Source organism: Tamandua tetradactyla, chromosome 6 (genome assembly GCF_023851605.1).
Source record: "Tamandua tetradactyla isolate mTamTet1 chromosome 6, mTamTet1.pri, whole genome shotgun sequence".
Taxonomy (NCBI): Eukaryota; Metazoa; Chordata; class Mammalia; order Pilosa; family Myrmecophagidae; genus Tamandua; species Tamandua tetradactyla.
In genome coordinates this window covers 153,835,973-153,863,623 of record NC_135332.1, presented here as the reverse complement: position 1 = coordinate 153,863,623, position 27,651 = coordinate 153,835,973, and the positions used below count along the sequence as shown (strand labels likewise).

The following is a 27,651-nucleotide window of genomic DNA, read 5'->3' as shown; positions in this document are numbered from 1 at the left end:
GTGCTCCCTTTAATATTACTTGCAGAACTTGTCTCTTGGTCACAAATTCTCTCAGTGATTTTTTTGTCTGAAATTGTTTTAATTTCTCCCTCATTTTTGAAGGACAGTTTTGCTGGATATAGAATTCTTGGTTGGCAGTTATAATAATTAATAATTATTATTAATTATTATAATAATTATTTAATAATTCTCTTTTAATAATTTAATATATATCATCCCACTGTCTTCTTGCCTCCATGACTTCTGCTCAGAAATCTACGCATATTCTTATTGGGCTTCTGTTGTGTGTGATGGATTGCTTTTCTCTTGCTGCTTTCAAGATTCTCTCTTTCTCTTTGACCTCTGACATTCTGATTAGTAAATGTCTTGGAGTACATCTATTTGGATCTATTCTCTTTGGGGTACACTGCATTTCTTGGAGCTGTAATTTTAAGTCTTTCATAAGAGTTGGGAAATTTTCAGTGATAATTTCCTCCATTAGTTTTTCTCCTCCTTTTCCCTTCTCTTCTCCTTCTGGGACACCCACAACACGTATATTCGTGTGCCTCATATTGTCATTCAGTTCCTTGAGTCCCTGCTCATATTTTTCTATTTTGTTCCCTATATTTTCTTTTTCTTGTCAGATTTCAGATGTTCTGTCCTCCAGTTCACTAATCCTATGTTCTGCCTCTCGAAATCTACCATTGTAGGTTTCCATTGTTTTTTTCATCTCTTCTACCGTGCCTTTCATCCTTATAAGTTCTGTGATTTGTTTTTTCAGACTTTCGATTTCTTCTTTTTGTTCATTCCTTGCCTTCTTTATATCCTCCCTCAATTCATTGATTTGGCTTTTGATGAGGTTTTCCATGTCTGTTTGTATATTCTGAATTAACTGTTTCAGCTCCTGTATCTCATTTGAATTGTTGGTTTGTTCCTTTGACTGGGCCATATCTTCAATTTTCCTAGTGTGATTTGTTATTTTTTGCTGGTGTCTAGGCATTTAATTATCTTAATTAGTTTATTCTGGAGATTACTTTCACTTCTTTTACCTAGGGTTTTCTTGCTGGATGAATTTGTTGTCTCTCTGTTCTTTGACATTCAGTTCAACTTTATCTGGACCTCTAGCTTAGATTTTGTTTAACAGAGGAGAATTTTTCAGTTCTTGTTTTCTTGTTTCTTGCCCTGCTTGTTTGGTGCCTTTTTCCCTCTTACGAGGGTCTATTTAGGTATTATCGACCCCAGCCAGATTTTCCCAGACCAAACTGGCCTCCTATCAGGAGGAAAGAGTCACCTGCATCAGTTTTCCCTGAGGGTGAGACCCAGCAGGTTGAAAGACTTTCCTGTGAAGTCTCTGGGCTCTGTTTTTCTTATCCTGCCCAGTATGTGGTGTTTGTCTGCCCGCAGGTCCCACCAGCATAAGATGATGAGCTACCATTAACTTTGGCAGACTCTCCCTGCTGGGGATGTGTTGGAGACAGAAGAGAGGTTGTAGGCTGGTTTTAATGGCTTCAAATTACCAAGGCCTGGTGTCTAAATTCCTTGAGGGAAGGATTCCACCTGAGTTGGGCTTCACCCCTCCCCTGGTGAATGCATAGGCTCAAGACAAGCCCTCAGACGAGTTTGTTTCTGCCTATGCCTTGGGCAGTTGCAGCCTGAGAAGCCCTGCCACTGTATCCAAAGGCAGTCAAGCCTTTGTAGAAATACAGCCACAAAAACCTCGTTTCCTTTTTTTCTTTTTCTGTCAGCCCTGCCGCCTTGGTGCTGGGGCAAAAATGAGGGACTTCAGCTTTGACCAGGTTCATCTGAGCTGGGGGCCTATTTTCACTAGTCAGAATTTGCTAATTAATTCCACAGTTGGTGTTTGATTGGGCTCATCCCCTGCTGCTGGTAAAGTCCTTTTCCTTTCCCCTCTGGGAGGCAGCCTGTGGGGGAGGGGCGCCGGTCACTGTGGCTTGGGGAACTCACGGTTCTAGGGGGGCTCGTAGCTGGTCCAGCTGGTCCAGACTAGGGTACACTGTGTGTCCGGTCACTGACATGGCCCCAGGAGCTGTTCTGTACTGTACTGTTTCTGGTTATTTAGTAGTTGTTCTGGAGGACGAACTAAAACGTGCACATTGCTAAGCCACCATCTTGGCCTGGAAGTCTATCATTACTCTTTAGGCATTGCATTTTAGTACCTGTAGGAAGTTAGAAATAGAGTTACATACCAAACAATATTGTACAATGCTGGCTTTATAATCACCCAAATGGTTACCTTTACCTGTGATCTTAATTTCTTTCTTTTGATTTGAAGCACTATCTAATATTCTTTCCTTTCAATCTGTGAAGGAGTCCTTTAGCATTGCTTGTAGGATAGGTCTAAAAGTGTGATGAACTCTCTCAGTTTTTGTTTATCTGGGAATATATTAATGCCTCTCCCATTTTTGATAGAAAGTCTTGGTGGATATAAAACTCTTGATTGACAGTTGTTTTCTTTCAGCCTTTTAAATCTTTCAGCCCCAATGGTGGCTGAGTGGCAGAGTTCTCACCTGCCATGCCAGAGACCCAGGTTCCATTCCCAGTGCCTGCCCATGTTAAAAAAAAAAGTTTCAGCCCCACTGCCTTTTTGCCTCCATGGTTTCTGATGAAAAATTGGGACTCCCTTGTATATAGAACGTTGTTCTTCTCTTATAGCTTCCAGAACTCTCTCCTTGTCCTTTTTTTATTTGATAGTTGATCAATATATGATAGGTATATTTTTCTTCGTGTTTATCCTATTTGGTATTCTCAGGACTTCTTGGATGTGCATATTCACATCTTTAGCTAAGTGTGGAAAATTTTCTCTCATTATTTCTTTGAATTCTCCTTCCGCCCTTTTTTCTCTTTCTCTGGAGTTCTCATAATGCATATATTGGTATACTTGATGGTGTCCCAGAGGTGTCTTGTGACATTTGCACTTTGTATAATTTTTTTTTCTGTTCTTCAGCATGATTCATTTCAATTGTCTCATCTTCTAGTTTACTTATTCATTCCTCTGCCAGCTCTAGTCTGCTGTTGAAATTTCCTGGGAGTTTTTCATTTTACTTATTGTGCTCTTCAACTTTCTCTTGCTTTACTAAGATTCCTATATTGCTTATTCATTGTTTTCCTGATATCCTTTAGTTCTTTCTCTGTACTTTTCTTCATATCATTGCACATGTTAATATCTTTTTAAAGACTGTTTGGTATGCTCACATTCTGGGATTCTTCATTGGTGCAGAAAATAATAAAATAAATTTCTTAATTTTTATCCTTTTTCTCTGTCTTGTACTCTTTTTCTGTACACTGTACCTTTTAATATTTTGAAATGTAAACTTTGGGATTTATTCCCCAAGATGTCTTTTTCTTGATTTTGTAACCAGCTGGTGATAAGACAGATTTTCTTGAACTTCAGCCCTCCTATCAGGAAGGTCTGCCCAAGGTAAATGCAGTATACAGAGTCCTCACTGTCTTTTCTGGGCCTGTGTCTAGTGCTGGGCTTCTGCTTATTAGTTGTTTTGGAATTCCTGTTGATAGGAGTTTGACTAAAGCAGGCAAGAATTTACCCCAGACTGTCCATCTCTATAGTTTCTTACACTCTTTTCATTGTCTCAAGCTTCTTTCATTGGAATGCAAATTCTGGAAAAGGGGGACATGCTGGAGAATAGTTTCCCAAGTCAGTCTTTCCCAGCCAAAACAGGGCCAGGGACTTATGAAGGGGCTGCAGACCAGCTCCGAATTGCCCTATGAGGGGATCACGAAGGGCACCAAGACCTTCTTCCATGGCTTCACAAAGCTGAGCTATCTTGGCCTGCCCAGGAAATGCAGCCTTTCAGCTATCTTGTGCCCTGTAGCCCTGAGGAAGTAGTGTCTTAAAGTTTCTTTTACCATTCCTTTGCACAAGGTCCCTCAGAGCTGGACCCCCAACAATCCAAAGCCAGTAATCAAAATCTGTGATTAGTGATTGGCCATACCCGGCCCTGTTCTTGGGGAAGAGAGTTTTTATGTCCCTTTCTGTCACCACTGAGCTAGCCAGGGGTTGGACCCCACGGTAGCTTGCCATGAGGGTAGGGGATAGGCACCAGTAACTGCCTTGCAGAAAAAGCAATTTACTGAGTTTTACCATATTTTTTACCAGCCCCTTCTTCCTGCTCTTCCCTGGGTGCTATACAGTGTTCTTCTTGCCTCCTGAGTTTGAAAATAGTAATTTCAGACAGTTTCTGTCTGCTTAATAGTTGTTCTGGTGGGAGGACTGAATCCTGGAGCTCCCTGCTCCATCATCTTCCCACAGTCCTTTTTATATTTCTTGATTCTTAAAATATGTACTCAATGTCAAGCCCTCAGTACACCAGATTCAGCATTTCTCTTGGGATATTAGTAAGATTAAGTGACAAATATTTTCTGCTCATATATACTGAACATCTCTCCAAGAGGAACACTCTTCCTAGATGCTGTTACCTCAGATAGAGTACTTCATAAACTTTCACACAATCCTAAATTACTATCCCACTTGGAAGAACTTTCTTTTTCAACCATCTTAAACGTTACTTTCATTATTATCCAACCTTTTTTCATGGGAGATTGTCACTCACACACCATATGAAAGAAAGTCTTTGTTTCTACGTGGAGGGATTGACAAATAATAATTAATAATTAATATGGTTTGTTTTTGGTCATTTGCCTTAAATTCCGTGGACTTAACTGTATTATAAATAGTAAACGTGACAAACACATACAATTACTTTATCTGTGACCAGGGTGATACTGTAGTACAATGATGGTCTTGATAAAAAATATCGTGCAGAGTCTACCAGCTATCCATAAGAAAAAAAAATATTTTGATATATCCCACTGTTTTATAAGCTGCCAGAATGCGATATGCTAGAATTGGCTTTTAAGGAAGGAAATTTAATAAGTTGCAAGTTTACAGTTCTGAAGAAGTGAAAGTGTTCAAATTAAGGCACCAGCAAGAGGTTGCCTTCACTTAAGAAAGGCCGATGGGTCAGGGATGCCTCTGTCAGCTGGATAGTCATGTGACTGGCATCTACTGGCCCCTTACTCCTGGGCTCCATTGCTTTCAGCCTCTGTCTCTGTGGAGGTTCCTCACTTTGCTTCTCTGGGGCTGGCTTTCATCTCTTGGCTTCCGTTGGCTCTCTCCAGCTTCTAGCGTGCTTAACATCTCATGGTGATATCTCTTGGGCTCTGAGCATCTCCAAATATCTGCTTCTCTGTTCTCCAAATGTTAGCATCTGTGTCAACTCTGCTCTGAATTTCTGTTGGCTCTTTTTCTGAAGTTTCTATTGTTTCTCTAGGCTCTGTCATTTCTGAGGCTTCTCAAAAATATATTCCTCTTTTAAAGGATTTTAGTCAACTAATCAAGGCCCACCTGGAATGGGTAGAGTCACATCTCCATCTAATAAAAACTTAATACACATAATTGGGCACGCCACATCTCCATGGAGATAATCTAATCAACAAATTCCAGCCTGCTTGTTGAATCAGGAGTAAAAGAAAGGGCTGCTCCCATAAGGTTGGATCAGGATTAAAACACGGCTTTTCTAAGATATGTAATAATACTTCCAAAGTGGCATACCCTCCACATATAAAAATCATATCCAGATGAACTGCATATCAAGAGGGACTGTACTCAAGGACTTGTTCTTAAGTTATAACATCTAGAAGCATCATCTACTTCTGAATCTGATTTAGATGATATTCTGAACTCTATGCTGATGCTGCAATACATTAAGACATTAGGGGATCTTTGGAAGAGAATGAGTAGTATTTTGCTTGTGAGAGGGTCATAATACATTGGACGCAGTAGGCAGAAGGTGGTACTCTATACCAGAATGGTATTCTATGGCCTTCCTCATGTTATTCACAACTGTGTGTCATTCCCACCCGTGGTGTACCAGGATTGGTCTGTATGACCAATGGAATATGGCAGATGTGATAGTATGTCTCTCCCAAGAAAGGTTATAAAAGACATTGTGGCCTCCATCTTGGTTGCATTTTCTTTCTCATATCTCTTGGTTGGGAAAAAGGCAACTATCATACTGTGAACATCCCTGTGGAAGGACCCACTTGGGTAGGAGCTGATGCTTCTTGTCAGCTGCTATGTGAATAAGCTTGTGATAATTAAATTCAACAACTTGGGTGGAATGGATACATGCTTGATAGACAGTAATTATCAAAACAGGCTAACAAAAAAGGAAATCTGAATAGGCCCACATGACAGCTTCTGTTCTACTAGTTAATGAAAGTAACTAGAACTATAGGGAGATGCCAAGGCACCAAGGCAAATGTCTCTTAAATTTTAAATGAGCATTAAGTGTCACGTAGCTTGCTTGTTAAAAGATGCCTGTTCATATCTCACTTCCAGAGAAGTGTTTTGGCAGATTGGGATATGATCCCGTACTTGGGCTTTTTTTTTTTTTTTAAACAAGCATCCTAGTGGTTTTTTTTGTAGGGGGTCCTGTGTACTTTGAAATTCTGAGATCAAAAGAGTAAGTGAAATAGAAATAAAGGAGTAAGAGAGCAGAAGGGATGAAGAGAGTGTTGTCATTAGTGGAGTTGTCAGCATGGTTATCAATGGGTTAATGATAAAATTTAAGAGGTAAGAGTTTGTGTGTGTGATGGCAAGGTCTAGAATACATGTGACATCATGTAGTTGACAGTGAATTCTGAGATTAAACATTGGCTCATACATCATTAGAAAAAAAAACAGACTTACTGGTAAGTAGCCTGTTTGTTTAGCTTTTGTTTATTTAGGACAACATTCTCCATAATACTTCTCTGAAGACAGTCTTGTGCAGGAAGATGTGGTATCCATTCAGTATCATGGAAACGTTAGTCTTAAACCTTTTTGTCTTATTCTGGAAAAGTTGACATTTCAAATCACTCTGCAAAGTGAAGCATACAGCCCAGCCTCTATCTGGCCAGTTTTTCTTAAAAACACTTCGTGTGTGACTCACCTGAATCATTATAATATATAATTCACCGGTAGTCACATATAAAGCATGTTAGCATTTACAGTCGCTGCATGCAGATTATTTTAATTCTTATAATTCAGTTTAGATTTTCATTTACAAAGTGAGTTGGCACATAATTTGCTGATGTTATCTTTATACCCAGTAGCTACGGTAATTTCTTTTATTTTAAATATTTAGCTGTCTAGTTTGACAAATATTCAAACTTCCAATAACACCACAATAAACTCTCATATATCCTACATTTAGAATTAAGCAGTTAACATTTTGCCACACTTGTTTTCTCTGTTCTTCCTCCTCCTCCTTTTTTTTTTGGCATGGGCATGCACCAGGTATTGAACCCAGGTCTCTGGCATGGCAGACAAGAACTCTGCCTGCTGAGCCACCGTGACCTGCCCCCTCTTTTTTTTGTTGAAACATTTAAAAATAAATTGCAGATATCAAGACCCTCTAGCCCAGAACTTCGGCATATATACATTAAAATGATGACGTTCTCTTCCATGACCACTGTGCTGGTTTGAAATGATCTATGTACCCTAGAAAAGCCATGTTTTAATCCTAATCCTATTTTGTAAAGGCAACTGTTTCTTCTAATCCCTATTCAGTATTATATGCTTGGAACTGTAAATAGATCATCTCCCTGGAGATGTGATTTAATCAAGAGTGGTTGTTAAGCTGGATTAGCTGGAGGTGCATCTCTACCTATTTGGATTGGTCTTAATTAATTTCTGAAGTCCTATAAAAGAGGAAACATTTTGGAGAATGAGAGATTCAGAGAGAGCAGAGAATGCTGTAGCACCATGAAGCAGAGTCCACCAGCCAGCGAAGGAAAATGCCTCCTGGGGAGCTTCATGAAACAGGAAGCCCGGAGAGAAAGCTAGCAGATGACGCCATGTTCACCATGTGCCTTTCCAGCCAAGAGAGAAACCCTGACTGTGTTCGCTGTGTGCCTTCTCACTTGAGAAAGAAAGCCTGAACTTGATCAGTCTTCCTGAGTCAAGGTATCTTTCCCTGGATGCCTGTGATTGAACATTTCTATAGACTTGTTTAATTGGGACATTTTCTTGGCCTTAGAACTGTAAACTAGCAACTTATTAAATGCCATTCATTTCTGGTTTATTGCATTCCAGCAGCTAGCAAATGAGAACAACCACAATTCTTTTTAGGAAATTTAACATTGATAGAATACTTTCTCTGCCCTGCTAATGTATTTTGCAGATTTTATTTTTCTGACCCAGAACTGAATCTCATATAGCATACTACATTTAGTTTTGATGTCTTTAGTCTGCTTTAATTAGAAACAGATAGTTATCTTGCCTTTATGACGTTAACTTTATTTTTTACTTTTTTAAATAGACTGTCCTTCAATTTGGAATTGACTGTTTCCTCATCATCAGATTTAGGTGTTGCGTTTTTGGCAGGAATACTACATAAATAATATTTCCTTCTCAGTTTATCAAATGAGTAGGAATTTGGTATTAGTTTTTCTTATTGGTGGTATTAACGTTGAATAAATTTTTTGTGTGTCAACAAAATCCTTTTAAAGTCTTTAGTCAGCTGTCATTTACTCTCTTCAGTGGCTTTATATCTATCACATTTAAAATAATGTATAGAATCCTTACCATGGCCTATAAGCACCCTTCATCTTTTTGGCTATGACTTGCTATATGAAGCATTTTTTTTTAAATTACATATTTTGTATTTTGAGATAAATGTAGATTAAAATACCGTCACAAGAAATTATATGGAGAGATGTGTGTGTCCATTATCCAGTTTCTCCCAATGGTAACCTCTTGTAAGACTGTGTGATACAGTATCACAAGATGGGGATTTACATTGATATAGTCAAGATACAGGACATTCCCATTAAAGACTTTTGAAAGTGGAAAATTATGATGAACCAAATTGAAAAGGCCTCAACAGATTGTGGAAAACTATTCATTTATAAAACTACTGAAGGCCAAGTGTTTTAGTTTCCTGGGGTTCCTAAAACAAATGCCAAACAATGGGTTGGCCTAAACAATGGGAATTTATTGGCTCATGATTTTGAGGATAGGAGAAGTCCAACATTGAGGCATCAGCAAGGCAATGCTTTCTGTCACAAGTCTCTGGTATTCTGGGGCTGGCTGTTGATTCTTGTTCCTTGGCTTTGCTGTCACATGACAATGCATATGGAGGTATCTTTTCCTTTCTCTTCCAGGCTCTACTGACTTCCAGTTTATTGCTTTTATTGCTCTTCCCACACTTCTCTCCATGCCAGTTTTCTTTGCTTTTAAGGACTCCAGTCATATTGGATTGAGGCTGTCCCTCCTTCAGTTTGGGCACACCTTAATTAATAACATCTTCAAAGGCCCACTCTACAAATATGTACATACCCATAGGACCAGCGGTTGGAACCTGAACGTGCCTTTTGTGGGGACGATTTTATCTCCCAAACCAAGATAATGTTTTTATTTAATAAGAACTTTGGAGAAACTCATAAGAATGAGAAAATGTGTTAAGAAACATGATTTATAAGTAAATAGATATGAAGGGTTCTAGGTTAATAATAGTCAAATATAAGCAAGTAAAGATGGCATGCAGTTGTTTTTTTTTTTAACTGTCAAATAAGCAGAGATTGAGAAAGCCAGTTGTATCAGGCATTCACATTCATTGTTGAGGGCATGAAATTTGCGCAGTCCTTTTGGAAAATGTGTAGAGTGGGTTTGGTGGGACTTCAGAGCCTCAGTTTGTCTCCCCCAATAAGCACCAAAGTAACAGCAGCATTCAGATGTGTTCAATTGCAAGTAAAACATGATTTGGAGTAGCTTAACTTGAGTGTGGAGGTGTTTTTCCCACATACCAGGATGGCTTGAAAGGTTGCTGCTGGTTTTGATTCAAGAGCTCATCAGTGACAATGATCAGTTTGTGTCTATAATGCTCTTGTTTCTCACCTCATGGCCTCAAGATGGCTGCTGCAGCTCCATGCATAATAACAGGCAGCATTTGACTTTTCAAACTGTGTGTGGAAACAGACAAGGGAGAAAATGGATTGGAAACTGTTTTAGTTTGCTAATGTTGCTGGAATGCAATACACCAGGAATGGGTTGATTTTTATAAAGGTGATTTATTAAGTTAGTAGTTTACAGTTCTAAAGTTTTAAGGCCATAAAAATGTTCAAACTAAGGCATCCAGAGAATCATACCTTGCTTCAAGAAAGGCTAATGTCTATCATATGAGAAGGCATGTGGCTGGCATCTGCAGCCTCTCCCAGCTTCTGGTTTCAAACAGTTCTCTTAACCGCTATGGAGCCTTCTGGCTTGCCTAGCACGTCATGGGAAGGTTCATGGTGATGTCTGCTGGTCTCTGCATCTCCAAATGTCCATGTCTAGGCATCTGCTCTCTTTGTTAGCACTCTAAATATCTCCAAATGTCTGCATCTATGTCAGTTCTGAAGCAGCTCCAAAATGTTTCCCCTTTTAAAGGGCTCCAGTAAACTACTGGAGACCCACCTTAAATGGGCAGTCATAGCTCCATCTAATCAAAAGTTCACACCTGCAATTGAGCGGGTCATTCTTCATGGAAACCATCTAATCAAATGTTTCTGCCCTAACCAATAGGTCTACCCCCACAGGATTGGATTAGGAAAAAAACATGGCTTTTCTAGGGTACGTAACAGTTTCAAACCAGCACAGGAACCATCAACAGTTTCTGTTAGCCCTTTGGGAAAGATAACGTTGGTTTTGCTGAAAGTTGAAGAAATTGTCTTCTCCTCACTTAAATATTGGGAGTTTAGGCAGTCTCATAATTCATTCATTTATTTATCAGATATTCCTTGAACTCCTACTATGTTCTAAGACCTGTTTTAGGTATAGGAGTATAAAGTAGCACACAAGCAGATGAGAACTCTCCCGTCAAGTAGGTTATATTCTCTGTTTGTCATCAGTGAAATAGAAATTAATACCACATGGAATACCTTGAAATCCATCACCCAGAATGGCAGCTGCCTCTCAAACAGGTCTTTGCTTCTCCAGTTTTCTTCTAAGAGGGGACCATCAAAGCCAAAACTTGTAAGTCTTTCCATTAGCAATGCTTGGGTTAATTTTTCCTTGTAATTTTTCCTGCTTTGGTGATAATTCTTTGGTCATCCAAATATACCCCAAGTCTGGGCACATGCCTCTTATCATCTCTTTTCACCATCCAGGACTCTTACCCTTGCTCCAATAAGGAGATCATACCAGTTTAGAAGTGCAAAGAGACCGTGAGACCAGGTTCCTGTAGTTCTCCAGCATCACTTTCCTATACAAACTTCTCTGAGCAATGATCAGCCATTCCCACTCAACTTGTGAGAAATCTGTGGTCATATCTGTGAAAATAACTAAACCGTCTGTATTCAGGCTCCATGGTCTCTACTCTTCATTGTCCCATGAACTTGTAGACCTCTTCTGAGCTTTGTCCTCACCAGGCAGGGCAGGAAAGAAGTAGCTTTAGCACAGCAAACCCACCTGGGCTCCTCCCTAGGACTTGGCCCACACCAAGTTCTTGTTGGTTAAGGGGTGGGGGATCTCCTCGGGAGTTTCCAGCTTCCCAGCCACTTACAACCCTTCACTCATTCCAACAGATACCATCTCTCACATGCTGCAGGGCACAGAGACATACACCACAGCCAACTACATCTCTGCCCACCCCCCCACAAGTCATACCTCACATAGCACCCTCACCTCACTCACAGTTTCACATGCACTCAGTCCTGCATTCACATAGGCACTCGCACTGGGTACTGTCAACCAGATAGCCATTGAGTCTCATATTCATGCTGGGTCCAAGCCCAGCACCACTGCCTACCCTACCAGGCTTTCTCCCCAGAACCTTTATGAAGCAAGTTTTAAATTGAGAAAACACAGACACACACACACACACACACACACACACACACACACACACAATTACTAACTGTATTTCGAGACATGTTCTAATATTTTGTTCTATACTATCTTTAATTTTAAAAGTAGAATGTAAAACAAAATTCTTGTTTGTGATTCATTAAATTGATTTTGCTATCTTTGTAAATTGTTTTACAAAGTGAGATCCACACTTTGTAAAACACTGCGTTAGGGTGGGCCACGGTGGCTCAGCAGGTAAGAATGCTTGCCTGCCAAGCCCGAGGACCCGGGTTCGTTTCCCGGTGCCTGCCATGTAAAAAAAAAAAAAACAAAAAAAACAAAAAAAACACTGCCTTACAGGCTTCAGTTCTGTTTGTCTCTCATTTCTTACCCTCGCTTACTTTTCTTTTGCCACACTGGCGTCCTTACTGTTCCTCAAACGTACAAAACACGCTTCTCATTTAGGGCCTTTGCATTTTTTATTCTGTTTGCCTTATATGCTCTGCTTCTTGAAACTTCTTCCCGTCTTACAGACTTCTGCTCATATACCATTTTTCTTTCCTTACTACCTTACTAACCTGTGTCAAACACAGCCACATTATCTTCTTACCTGCTTTCTCTTTTTCTCATGGCACTTTCTATTTCTTGATATATTTGTCTGTTTCTATTATCTCATTGATTTTCTATTCCATTAGAGTGTCAAATAAAATTTGATATGGTACGTTACAGCTAAAGACCAATTGGGTAATTTTCAAAAATGAGAAAATCAGCATTTTCTTATATTGCTGATTTATTATCTATTATGACTTTTAGTGGTAACAAAATATATAGAAGTACATTTGAACATGTTGAATTTTACACATCGAATTTTAGTAAGATATGACATTTTCCTATGCTCCAATATCTACTCAAGGTAAGAAGGTCTTTAATTATATAGATAACTTTATTAATGATTTTCAAACGAAAATGCCACTCAGAATTTTTATGACTATGTTTTCAGACATCAATTTTAGATATAACACACATGTACAAGTTAACACAACTTAGCTGACAAAAACCAAAATATGAATATATTTTACAGTATCTGGGTTTCTGTATCTGAAGTAGCATCCAGCCAGGAACATACTCTTGTGGTTGCTTAGTAATTATTATAAAATGGGCTTTGGGAGAGCATGCGGTGATTAAGAACATGGGTTTTGGAGGTGTGCTGGTAAAAGGATATATGTACTCCAGAAAAGCCATGTTTTAATCCTAATCCCATTTTGTAAAGGCAGCTATTTCTTCTAATCCCTATTCAGCACTGCATGTTGGAAACTTTTATCAGATTATCTACATGGAGATGTGACTCACTCAAGAGTGGGTGTTAAACTGGATTAGGTGGAGACGTGTCTCTACCCATTCTAGGTGGTTTTGATTTCTTAACTGGAATCCTATGAAAGAGGAAGAATTTTGGAGAAAGCATGAGATTCTGAGAGAACAGAGAATGCCACAGTACCACAAAGCGGAGAGTCCACCAGCCAGCAACTTTTGCAGATGAAGAGGGAAAACTCCCAGAGAATTGAAGAGGAAGCTAGCAGATTATACCATGTTTGCCATGTGCCTTTCCACTTGAGAGAGAAACCCTGAACTTCATCAGCCTTCTTGAATCAAGGTATCTTTCCCAGATGCCTTAGATTGGACATTTCTATAGACTTGCTTTCATTGGGACATTTCCATGGCCTAAAAACTGTTGACTTGTAACTTATGAAATTCCCCTTTGTAAAAGCCATTCCATTTCTTGTATATTGCATTCCGGCAGCTGACAAACCAGAACAGGTGGCATTTCAGAATTTAAATCCTAACTATCACTTACTAGCTTCTTAATTTAAATTCCTTAACCTCTTTCTTGACTTTTAGTTTCTTCTTCCATAAATGAGATCTTATTCCTACTTCATGTAATATAAATTAAGGTATTAGATATCACTTAGTTCAATATTTTATGCATAGCAAATACAGAACAACTCTAGCATTCTGTGTATAGAATGTGAATTTGAAATGAGAATTTCCATCATTGACTTTTCAATCTGGTCTCCCTACATGTACTTGATTTCTGAAAAGATAAAGTCTTTTAAAATATTTTTCTATTTAATTTAGTTAGCAGTGTGATTAAGGTTGTTTAAAAATCTTCACCTTGACATTTAATCTTTGTTAAGTCTTTAATTGCTAAATGTTCTACAAAAAGAAAAAGACAACTGACTTTTCACAGTTCTAATTTTTTCTCTAGAGAATATTTACTCTAATTGTAGTCTTCACTGGTACTTCAAAGGTAAATACAGCCTTTTCTATAATAAACATGAGAATAGAAGTGTAGAAATGTATTTTATTGGCCAAAGGGTTTATGGATTTAAGAGTCCTGCTAGGTTTTTTTGTTTGTTTGTTTTTAATGCAGTAGAATATTTGGCATTAACAAAGAATGAGTTTTCCAAATAAATAAATTATCTGGATAAATTAATTTTTCCCATTTAAGTGCCAAAACTATATTTAAAGTCACTTTTTTCCATGGAATCTTGCTTAAAGTTATTAATCCTTTTTTATTTTTCCTTTTTTCATTTTTTAAAATGAAGGATTGCTTAAAGTTATTATTTGCCCAATATCTTATATAGAGCATTCTGAAAAGACTAACATTTTATTGATGGTTGGAGGTCATCCATATCTTACCATGCTGTGCATTTCTATAGTAGTATCCTTAGGGGCATTTGAAGTAAATAGGCTCTTGGCCCATACCCTAAGTAGCTTTGGTCTCCATCTAAAAATTTCTTTTCTGGTCGTGTTTGGTTTGTTTTTTGTTTTTTTCTGCTGCTCCTAAGCTATTGGTTGCTATTTCTTGCCTTTGACAGTATATATGTGCCCAAAGCAGTCACCTTTTCCTTCTTTCCTATTTGCTGCAACTATCAAGTTGTGAACTTGATGGAAGTTTGTTGCTAACCAGAATAAATAGTTGTCTGGTGAGAAATGGAATTTATGGCACCTGAGTTAACTATCCAGTGGCCCTTTTTTAACATCTTGTTCTTGGTTCTGAGGTAACTGTCCATACCAGATAATAGATAATGTCTCACTTGCCTTGTTCGTCTGCTTGAAATCTTACATGATTTATTTGTTGTTCAAGTATTTACTTTTTTCTAAGTTATATTTTCTGTATCTATAGGATCATGTAAAAGTGGCTTAATTTTAATTGTACCTTTAAATTATCACTTCATTTGTGTTCACTTACTTTACTTAGCAAAACTGAATATTTCAGTTATTTTAGTTTGTAATCTTAAATGTGGCTTGCTTGTCTTTTGGGGAAAATCCTCTGTTACTGGACTTTTAGAGATTGCAGGGAGGAGAAAACCTTTAGTTACTTCAAGTGGTGGGTGTTTAGCATGTGAGAGCTAGAAGAAACACAAGAGACAAGTCTCTTCAGCTCTTATGGAAAACAAATGCTGTAGCAATTCAGGCCTTAAAACGTGGAATACTAGTTGGTCTCTTTCCCCAGCCAATCCTGTCATTGCCCAGTGACAGGGCATTACTCAAAATAAAGTGGATATAGGGGCCAGGGATGGAGATTATGCATGGGCTTTAGCAATACAATATGAACCTCCATTCTTCAAGGCCAAGCTGGCTACTGCCACTGCTCAGTGTCCAATTTGCCAGCAGCTAGTACTAACACTGAGTCCTTGATATGGCACCGTTCTCTGAGGTAGTCAGCCAGCTACCTGGTGGCACATCATTTACATTAGATTTCAGGCATCCTGGACGGGAAAACATTTTATTATTGTTAGAATAGGTTCTTATGCTGGATAGGAATTTGCCTTCACTGCAGACAGTTCTTCTGCCAAAACTACCACCTGTGAACTTACAGAATGCCTTAGCCACCGTTATGATATTCAGTACTTTCGGGGGTGGGAGGGAAATTAGTGACCTGGAAGATAGGCTAATAGAAACTAGCAGAATTAAAACATAAAGGGGTAAGTGATGACAGGAAACACGCACACACACACACACACAACATAGCACTGAGCATTCCAGAGCTATGGGACAATATCAAGTAATCTAACATACATCTAAATGGAGTCCCAGGGGGAACATGGAACATTAGCCAAAAGAGACCATCTTCTAGGTCATAAATAAACTTCAACAAATATAGAAGAATAAGAAACATAAAAAGTGTTTTCTGCCATAATAGAATTAAATCAGAAATCAATAACAAAACCATCTGGAAAATTCACAAATATTTGGAAATTAAACAACACATTTCTGAATAATCCATGGATCAGAAAGTTAGAAAATATTTTTTAATTGAATAAAACAACACATCAGAATTTGTGGAACACAGCAAAAACAGAGCATAGAGATACATATATAGCTTTACATGTTTATATTAGGGAAAGGGGAAAGTCTCTAAGTTTCCACCTTAGAAACCAGGGAAAGGAGAACAAACTAGATCCAAAGAAACCAGAAGGAAGGAAACAGTGGGGAAATAATTTTATTTATCCATTTTTCAGTTAATGGACCCCTTGGATTACTTCCATGTTTTTGGCAAGTATGAATTATGCTGCTGTGAACGTCAGTATGTAAATATCTGTTCGATTTCCTGCTTTCAGTTCTTTCAGGTATATATGCAGTAGTGGGATTGCCAGGTCATATGATAATTCTCGATTTAGCTTTCTGAGTAACCTCCAAACTGCCTTTCACAGAGCTGTACCATTTTACATTACCACAAGCAATGAAGGAGTGTTCCTGTTTTTCTGCATCCTCTCCAACACCTATTTTCTGTTTTTTTTTTTTTATAACAGCCATTATAATGGATATGAAATGTTATCTCATTATGGTTTTGATTTGTATTTCCTTGACAGCTAGAGATGTTGAGCATCTTTTCATGTACTTTCTGGCCGTTTGTATGTCTTCTTTTGAGAGATGTCTCCAAGGCTTTTGCTCATCTTTTAATTGTCTTTTTGCTATGTTGAAGGATTTCTTGATTTTAAAATTAAGACAGGGAGATTAAAATTTATTCAGTAAATTACCACATCAAAAAAGAAAAGAATTGAGTGGTTCTTTATAAATACCCTTTTACTGGAAATATTGTGCCTCATAGTAAACTACTGTAAGCTGCGTCTGCCATTAGAAATTGAGTAGTTTGTTTACTATAATTTGATTTAAAAACTTTCTTTAAATGTATCTTATTTGAAACATAAGTGTGTTCACTGTTTGGGGGCATATCCACAGACGATTTACTGAAATGTGCATTATAATAAGTTATAAAACTAAAAATGATAGGCATACATTTGAAACTACTGATAAAATAGAATTGTGTAATGACAAGCAGAATACTGAAATTTTGCTTTTCATCTTTTCAAATTGATACAAGGGTTTAGAAATTGTCTCTAAATATGCTAGGATTAGAACAGAGTAAATGTATTATCGTTTTCATAGCTGTTTGCACATTTCCTAGGCATAAATTATATAGGTACTATGGGAGCTACATGAAGATTACTCCAAAGCTGCCATGTTTTCTCCATTAATGTTGCTCATCTCATTTGTTTGAGTTGCCAGTAATATATAAGGGAGAGCATTGTAGAATATGCCAAGAATGGTAACATTAGCCATTACCATTTATTAAGGTCTTTATAAACACCCAGGGCTGTGCAAGTGCTTGTAATGTATTGTTTACTCATGGTACCAATTAGGAGATAAGTACTATTGTCATTATGCTGTGTGTTCTGTACACTAACAGTAAACAATTAGAAGAGAAAATTTTAAAAACTAGTCCTTTTACAATGGCATCTATGGTGGTTTGAAGGTATATGTACCCCAGAAGAAAACATGTTCTTAAATCGAATCCATTCGTGTGGGTATAAAACCATTGTAAGTAGGATCTTTTGATGAGGTTACTTTTGTTAAAGTGTGACCCACCTTTTTCAGGATGGGACTTAATCCTATTACTAAAGTCCTTTGTAAATGGGATAAATGCAGAGATAGAGGGAGAAAAAGCCACAGAAGCAAGAAGCTGAGATCAACAAAACCCAGAAGAGAAGGAAGAGACCACCAGATGATGCCATGTACTTTTTTCATGTGGCAGAGGAACCCAGGATCGCCAGCAGCCTGTCTTTGGGAAGAAAGCATTGCCTTATTGATGCCTTCATTTAGACACTTTCTCAGCCTCAAACTGCAAGCTAATAAATTGCCATTGTTTAAGCAAACCTATTTCATAGCATCTGTTTTAAGCAGCCTAGGAAACTAAAACAGCAGTTAAAATATTAAAATATCTAGGATTAAACTGAACTAAGAATATAGAAAGAGTTGTACCCTTAGAACTACAAAGCATTTCTGGAAGGAAGAAGATGAGATAAATGGCACATCATCCCATGTTCATGGACTGGAAAACTTAGTATTGTTGTTAATATTTACCCAAAGTGATCTACAAATTCAGTGCAATCCCTCTCAGCATTCTAGCAGCAAGTTTTGCAGAAATTTAAAAACTGTTCCTCAAATTCATGTGTAACTGTGAAGAGCCCTTAATAGCCAAAATGGTTTTGAAAATGATGACCAAAGTTGGAGGACTTACACATTCTTATTTCAAATTGAACTACAAAGCTACAGTAGTCAAAACAGTGTGGTACTGGCATAAAGACAGACATATAGACCAATTGAACAGAATTAAGTCCAGAAATAGGCTCATATCTATGGCCAATTGATTTGTGACAAGGAAGCTAATTACGTGCATTGGGGGTACAAACAAATTGTGTTGGGAAAACTGGATATCTTGATGTAAAAGAATGAAGTTGGACTCTGTGGTGATAATCAGTTCCTATAAATGTAAACCTGTTGTGAATAGGTTTTTGTCAGGTTACTTCAGCTAAGGCATGGCCCTGGGAGGGTCTTAATCTTCTTACTGGAATCGCTTATGAATGTGGTGGATACTAGGAGAGAGCAAACCACAGAAGCAAGCTGAAAGCAGCAAAACCTGAAAGTGAAGGGAAAGACCAGCATATGCACCTCCATGTGCCTTGCCATGTAGCAGAGGAGTCAAAGATCCCCAGCAGCGATTCTTTGGGAAGAAAGCATCTTGATGCCTTGATTTGAACATTTTCACTGCCTCAAAACTTTTAGCTTGTAAGCTATAAAATTCCCATTGTTAAAAGCCAACCTATTTCATGATATCTGCTTTAAGCAGCCTAGCAAGCCTAAACAGACTCCTATATCAGACCATATATAAAAATCAACTCAAAATTTATCAAGTATCTAAATATAAGAGCTAAAACTATAATACTCTTAAAAGATAAAATAGGAACAAAACCCTCATGATTGGGATTTGGTAACGAGTACTTTGAGATGACACCCAAAAAATGCAACAAAAAACCCAATGAATTTGACTTCATCCAAATTAAAAACTTTTGGGCATCGAAAGACATGATATCAGGGTCATGGGTAGTTCAGTGGTTAGAATGCCCACCTTTCATGTGGGAGGCCTGGGTTCGATTCCTGGATCATGTACCACCCCACCCCACCCTAGAAAAAGACATGATCAAGAAAATGAAAAGGCAGCCTGCAGAATTTGAGGATGTAGTTACAAACCATATATCAAGTAAAGGCTTAATATCCAGAATATATAAAGAACTTATATAATGCAACAAGAAGACAAACAACCAAATTAAGGATGGGCAGAGGACTTGAATAAATAAATTTCGCAAAGATAGATAAATGGCTCATATCTTTAGCCACTAGGAAACAGAAATCAAGCCACAATATTTCTACCACTTGACACCCACTGGGATAACTATTAAAAATCAGAAAATCACAAATGTTGTAAAGGATTCAGAAAAATTGAAACTCCAGATCACTGTAAATGGAAATACAGAATGATGCAGTCACTGTAGAAAGCAAAATGGCAATTCCTGAAAAAAGTTAAATATAGAATTATCATAGCTATTCCCTTCTAGGTGTATAGCCAGAGAAAGTGAAAATGGTCTCAAATGGTTACTTATATACCAGCAGCATTATTCACAATAGTCAAAAGGTGGCAATAACCCAAGTGCCCATCAACAAATGTGGTACATCTACACAATGGAATATTATTTGGCCACAGGAATGAAGTTATGAGATATGCTGCAAAATGGAAAAACCTTGAAAACACATGCTCAGTGAAATTAGTGAGACTGAAGGACAGTATCATATGGAGTCATAAGAGGTGTCTAGAAATAACAAATCACTGAGATTGAAAGTAAATTGAGGATTACTAGCAAATAGGAAGAGGAGAAGGGGTCTATATGTTTGGTGAAAATGTTTTGGTATATGTAAATAAAATTTTATAAAATTTCTTTTAAGTCTATAAGTTTATTCTCCAATAGTTCTGAGGTTGAAAATGCTAAAATTGGTTAGCAGTGCTGTCCCTTTAAGAGTTCTAGGGGAGAATCTTTGCCTTGCCTTTTCCAGTTTCTAGAGGTCACCGACATTCCATGGCCCATGGCTCCATTGCTTCTATCTACAAAGCCAACAGAGTAGCATCTTCCATCTTTGTCTCTCTGGCCCTCTGCTTTTGTCATCACATTACCTTCTGTATCTGTGACTCTTTTGTCCCCCTCTTATGAGAACCCTGTGATTACGTTAAGCCTATCCGGATAATCCAGGGTCGTCTCCCCATCTCAAGATCCTTAATTTAATTACATCTGCAAAGTAGTTCTTTTTTTTTTTTTTTTAAAGAGGTTCTTTTTTTTTAAAGAGGTTCCAGGGGGTTAGGATTTGGACATCTTTGGGGCCATTATTCGGTCTACCATAGTGGTTTGCTTATGTATTAATAATCCTAATAAAGAATAGTAAATAATATAAGAATAATGTACTCTGGGGAGTCTCTGAGTTCAGGCAGCTCGTCTAACCATAAGAGTAGGGGAAGCTTCTGGAGCAACTGTTGACTGAACTGGGTCTTAGAGGATAAGTAGGCATTAATTAGACAAAAAAGGGCTAGAGGAATTGAGGCAGAAAGAATGTCATGTCAAAGAGATAAAGGCAAAAAAACTGTGAAATTGCTGTTTTTATCATGAATAACACTTTCACATAATCATTGTAATGGGGGTATATACAAGGTACAACAGGAGTAGAAAAGAAGGAACACCTAAGTTAGAATAGGGGACACACAGTAAACTGGAGACTTTCATCTTCCATTCTCCTTTCATTGTATTGTCATGACTGAATTCTCTTAGTGGTTAGTAATTCATTTGCTCACTATTGAAGACAGGTCAGGTCCCTACCTCGTATTTTAACCCAACATCTGATTGTTTTCCAGATTGCTCTAAAACTCCTGGAATTGAGTGCCATGTATATTTTACATTTTCTACATTTAATGTGATTTTTGTTGGCATTTAGTCTGTTTGGCATTTTTAGCTGTGATACTATTTCTAATAAAGAATATATATAAGTATAACCCATCTCCATTAAAAGAGGTATTTCTGTAGGTGGAATAGGATTATGAATTCATGATTTAATATTAAAATGAATTCCTTTGGCCATTAATATTACAGTAATTAACATAATAAACATAATTGACATTGTTAACTTAAATGAAGCAGTATACCGATACCAAAGTGATACTTTGAAAACAAATCTGGGTTTGAATCTCAGTACTGTTTTTTTTCTAACTGAATTGCCTAGAAAAATTTACTGAAGTTCTCCAAGTCTGTGTTTTCCAATTGTTAAATAAAAATAACAATAGCCTCATAGGGTTGTTGAAAAGATTAATATTAATAGCCTGCCTAGCATACAGAATATGCTCATAAATCATAGCTTTCATTGTTCTTGATAATTATTCCAAGCTATCATTAGAAAATTTTGTATTTGTATTCCATGGTTAATAATTATTCTTATAACATTGGTGCCTTATACTGTGATTTAGTGTAATTAGTAACATTTGAGAGATAATATAGCATGGTGGTTTAGAACATGGACTCCTGAGCTCAAATCTTGGCTCTACTCATCACCAGGCAGAACTTAGGCAAGTTATGTGAAACGTTCAGTTTCACTTTTCTCAACTGTAAAATGGACATAACAGTAGCACATTGCTCCCAGGACTCTTATGAAGAGTCAGTCAGATTTGGTATTTAAAGAGTTTAGAATAGTGACTGGCACACAGTGCCACGTGTCATTTGTCTTTGTCATAATATATTGAGTAAATTATGTTCATTTTTTTTTGGTTTTTTTTTTTTTAGGTGAATCTTGGAAGCAATCAGTACCTTTTTTCTGTCATAGTGAATCCTAAAGAAATGCCCTGCTTCTGTTTGCGCCATGATGTTGATGCCCTTCTCTGGCAACCACACTCCAGCAACCAAGACGACATGTGGGAGCACATTGCAACTTTCAATGCTTTAGGTATAAAGCAAGCTCTTTGACAGCATTTTCTATTATATTAAAAGTTAGTGTTTTTGGGGGTTTTTAGTTCATTTCTTTTCAAATTTGAGCTGTCCCAATTACATTTGGATTGATTTGTGCTATAATTTGGTTGCCTGTACTACAGTTAAATGAAAGTTAGCATTATTAGAACAGTAGGACTAGTCTGTTTATGCTTATACAGAAGTTGAACTCAGAATACAAATCAAAAGGTTTATGTAACTACGTGAATCATACTTATCAGTAATTTGCTTATTCTAATTTAATTGTATAATGTCAGAATATGAACAAGGGGCTTGACAGTACCCTACTGTAACTTGTATTTTGGGTTTCTTCTAAGCAATCTTCAAAAAACACCACAGTATTGCTCAAAGATAATGTACATTAGGAAGCATCTTTCACTGAACTTATGTGCAAAAGAGAGCCCCTATAATGAAAATACTTACAGAAAGTGGCAATAAGCAGAAATTAAGTTTATGCTGTCAAGATATAAGGGAAAAACACCAGTTTAAAAATGAGGGCCTGAAAATATTTTAAACTACATAGTTGTAGAATTATACAATTTTTTTTTAATGGCAGAATGCGTTAGTATTGTGTAAGAATTTTGAGAATTTTTTTTATGAGCTTGCTGCAGCTATTACTTTCTTAACAGGTTATTTAAACTGTAGCAGTTTAAATTATTCCTGGCAGCAGGAAGTGAAATTATGCATTTTGATGACTCGATGTGCACAACCCTAATTAGAAGAAATTTGTCAGTTATCCCTTATAGGCTGAATAATTAAGGTTTCTAAACTGGTTAGGCTGCAAATGTATTTTTAAGACCTGAAATACAAAGATGGATTGAATAACTTAACCATGTAATTTCTAGCCTCTCTGCTGTAATTCCTGTTTTTTAAATTCTGTATCTTCTTCAGTAATAGTTGTATTATATAATTTTTATAAGGTCAATTCCTTCATTTGTAGCCTAAAATCCCCTATTAGGCATTCTACTATGCTTGAGTCTAAGGTAAATCAGCATTACTTTAGATACATAGTCTTGAGATATGCAATTATTATTTTGTCAGGATTATCCTGGAGAGTTAATCTAAGCTCCTTAAATAAGTATCTGTATCCTATTCACTTTCTCCTCCTCAAACCCTGCTTAACATTTAAAAAAAAAAAAAAGAAATTTAAAAATAGCATTAGACTGCCTTTTCTATGGTTCCTTTCTCATCCATGGCTTGATGAGCTCTCAGTTTACATTAATTTGTATATTTATATTTTTATCTCATGTTATAACTCTCAGGAATCATATCCCAGTTTATATTTCAGAAGATAAATATCTTAATGTACATATTTTATAAGTATTTTTACAAAGGATATCTATAAAAATATTGATTTTTTCAAAGGTTAATGAGTTTAAGGGGTATCCTAATTAAGTATTTAAAATTAGATGCTTGAATTTTCTTTTGAGCTTGTAGTGGTGTCAAGGTTCTACTTTTAGATGTTTTACAATAAAATCCTGTTATAATATTGATATTGGTAGATAAAATACTGCTAATATTATAGAAATAATGAGAATGTATTGTACATATTAGTGCTTTCAGGGATGGGGCCTACATCTATGATTGTATTCCTGAAATAACTTTACAGTGAGACCTGTAAACATTTTCCATTTGATAGGAGAGAAGAAAAAAATACTATAATGCCACATCTGTAATTCATAGACCTGAATATTAAATTGGCATATAAAGGTATTGACAGGTTTTTATGTTTTAGATTTTAATGTTTTAATTATTCTTGGAAATGAAATGGAGGTATATCTGTTGGGGTCATGAAGGCCTCCCTATTTGTTCTTTAGGAATTGAAGCTGTTTCACTTGTAAAAAAAAAATTCTGAAACATTTTGTTTAATAATGTATTTTTTAAAAATTTGTGTTATTTTTTTGGCAGGCTATGTCCAAGCATCAAAGAGAGACAAAAAGTTTTTTGCTTGTGCTCCAAATTATTCCTATGCAGCTCTTTGTGAATGCCTCCGTCGAGTATTCATCTATCGTCAGCCCACTCCCATGTCCACTGTACTTTACAACAGAAAGGAAGGCAGGCAAGTAGGGCAGGTTGCTAAGCAGCAAGTAGCAAGCCTAGAAACCAATGATCCTATCTTAGGCTTCCAAGCAACAAATGAGAGATTATTTGTTCTCACTACCAAAAACCTCTTTTTAATAAAGGTAAATACAGAGAATTAATTACTCCAGTATGTTGGCTTCTCTGTGCTATAAAAGTATTCAGTGGTAGCTGGAGGGCTGGGTAGTTATACTGTATGTAACCTGTTAAATTTTGATGTATTAAATACAAACATCTTGTATACGTTTATTTTTAAAGGATATTGGAAATATGTTCAAGAGATTATGATTCTGTAGAAGCTATGGAATGAAGTTACAGATTTAGAGAAAATTGGGCTCTGTAAAAAATGTAAAGAAAATATTAGCACGTATAATTATTTTTAAAAAAAAACGGGCTAGAATCTCATTTATAATAAAGGTGTACAATTAAGTATTTAAAAAAATAAAGGTATTTATTGTATACTCTTTGGTCATTGACCTAGTGCTACATTCTATACCCATAGAATGTATAGTATAAAGTTAAAATGAAGGTTAATTAAAAGATTTGAATATTTAAATCAAGAAAAAAAGTCAGTTTTACCTTTTTTTTTTATTTTGCTTATGAGATCATTTCTTTGGGTGTGTGCACCATTATATTTATGGTTATGTATTCTTTAAAGTCTTGTAAATACTTATTTATTTACAAGTATAAATGGATTGAATAGCTGAAATAGAGGAAGAAGTACATGAGGGATATACCTGATCTAATATTCTTAAGTTTGCTGGGGACCTTAATTGTTTTTTTTTCCCCAAGTTAATTATGGTTTTACTTAATTTTTATCCGTTTGCTCTGCCACAGTCAGGAAGGGAGAGATGCTGTGGTTTCAGGAAGTGTAGCTATTATATACTGCTGCATAACCAACTAACCCCCAAACTCAGTGGCTTAAAACAATGACCTATTATTTCTCATGATTTAATGAGTTAGCTGTACAGTTCTGGATTGGATGACAGCTTATCTCTTCTTTATGTGACCTCTCATCTTGAAGTAGAATAGATTGACCTTCCTTCCATGAAGAAGAAACTCATGTTTTTTATTTTTTATATCATTTTTAGGTGTGCTTTTTGTACAAACATTAATTTGCATTTTGTATTGGAATAGGGGGTTGACATTTTAATTTACAAGGCAGGAAATGTACAAGAGAGAATAGAGAATCATTGCTTCTAACATACTTCTTTGCCTATCTGAGCAATTATTCGGCTGAAATTTTAGCAAAAGGAAGAGAAACAAGTTTCAAAAGCAGAAGACAACAAAATGGGGAGGCATGTTCTAAACTGTGGTGAATGCAGTTGCCTAGAGACATGTAACTTTAGATGCTAAATAAAAGTTGGTACAGGTGATCCTGAGATTTAATAATGGCAATTGGAACTACTCCATTTCTGTTGGAAAAGAGATGGACTAAATACCAAGCGTCATGAGATCATAAACATAGAAAAAAGAATATGGTTGAAACAAAACAAAACAAAAAAAGCAAAACAAAACGTGGTTGAACCTAAAACAGAACAGTAACACTTCCAGAATTTTAGTGTCATTATAAAAATTCATGATGTGAAAGACCATTTATACATATGAAAGTAGATAGAAATTTTCTTTTAAAAATCCCCTAAAGATCAATAATACCCCCTTAGGAATATAAGAAAAATACAGGTTAATGTGGTACTTAACTATATGACTAGGTGTATACATACACACACACATTTTCAGGCAGTTATTTCCTTTATATATACTAAATTTTAATATTAATGTTGAACTGAAAACTAACAGAATTAGACCTAAATATTACTGCATATTGACTTAAGCTGAGAGAGTAATAGGTCTTGAGCAGCAATTTTAAGCTTTTCTTTATTGAGACATTTCAGGTTTCCACATTTAATTTAGCTTAAACGATGCTCTAAACACTTTAAAATAGACACACATTTAAATGAGGTTTATAAGCAGAATGAGGGTAGGGACTTGTTTTGTTTTCCTGAGCTGAAACTCTTTGTTAAGCCAAGGTATTGGCAGTAACTTCAATGTATTAGTAACTTTACACACAGATCTTTCTATAGTGTGCTGCTTTCTGCCTTTGGTTTCCGTGTGCCCCCTTTTGTCTAACAACACGATAGGTTTGTTTTCTGTTTTCTGTAAGAACTACTTTCTGCCTCAAAACTATTTATGCTTTTTAAAAATGGTAAATGATCTTACAGAATGGCCTTAATTCCAGTCTAGTCCAGAAATACAAGCTTTTGCTATAATAATTTTTAGTCTCCTGAGCCAAGATTTAATCAATATCTCTTCCAGAATGAACTTGGTTGTAGTTTGTTCAACATTAACAGTAATAAATCATTTGTTGTTGCTGTTGTAGTTTTTTTTCTTAAAGTTGTCTGTGATGATTTATTTTGTGTGTCAGCCGGGCTAGGTTATAGGTTCCAGTTGTTTGGTCAAACTGGCTTAGATGTTGTTGTAGAGGTATTTCATGGATGGGATTAGCAGCTGCAATCAGTTGACCTTCAGTAAAGGAGATCACCTTCCGTAATGAGGTTGGCCTCATGCAGTAAGTTAGAGGTCTCAATAGCAAGAACTATTCCTTCAGAGAATAGAAGAAATTAAGACTATACCTTCCACTGCTTCTGGAGTTTCCAGCCTAAGGAATTCAGGCTCAAGAATTCAACATCACTCTCACCAGAACTTCCAGCCTCCAGCCTGCCCTATAAATTTAGACTTACCAGTCCCTACAGTTTATAATGTCTCTTTATATACATATATAGGTCTTGTTGATTCTGTTTCCCTAGAGAGCTCTGACCGATAAACTGCCCGTACTGTTCTGGTTCCCTGCCCTGTCTCACAGGGATTTCATTTATTTTATTTGATTTATTTCAAATTCTGTACTTGATTTAAGTGCTATACCAAACAAGGACTTTAAAATTCATTGGCCTATGCCGGAGATCTGGGTTTGATTCCTGGTGCCTGGCCATGTAAAAAAAAAAAAAAACAAAAAAAAAAACCCAAAGTAAAATTTATTGGCATTTGTGGCTTAAAAAGGTCCACAGGCTCATGGCTTTGTGATTCTTGCACATCGGTGAGTAGAAGAGGAGAATGTATTTGCCTTAACAAATAGGAAAGGTGAGGGTTGCATACAAAATAAGGATGTCAAGTATCAAGTACCACATTCACAAAGGGTGAGATGAAAAAAAACATTTCATTTGCCTTTCAAATCATCTCTGGCCTAGGAACATTGTTTATGTTAGCCAATCTGTGACCCTGAACCAAAACATAATTGTAACCAGGGAATTTCTTTTTAAATGAACCTTT

General features: G+C 36.7%; 1 protein-coding gene across 3 annotated transcripts in view; it reads left to right on the top strand.

Moving 5' to 3' along the window:
- The window catches only part of NUDCD1 (NudC domain containing 1), a 128,024-nt gene extending 100,900 nt beyond the window's left edge, over positions 1-27,124 (top strand). For 2 of the 3 annotated variants that reach the window (XM_077167491.1, XM_077167490.1), the window contains exons 9-10: positions 22,045-22,204; positions 24,154-27,120. In XM_077167491.1, the coding sequence (XP_077023606.1) occupies positions 22,045-22,204; positions 24,154-24,446 (453 nt within the window). In that variant the 3' untranslated portion in view covers positions 24,447-27,120. Of the gene's footprint in view, positions 1-22,044; positions 22,205-24,153 lie in introns of all 3 variants that reach the window. The other variant, XM_077167492.1, reaches the window with a different exon arrangement.
- Positions 27,125-27,651: the final 527 nt, after the last annotated feature.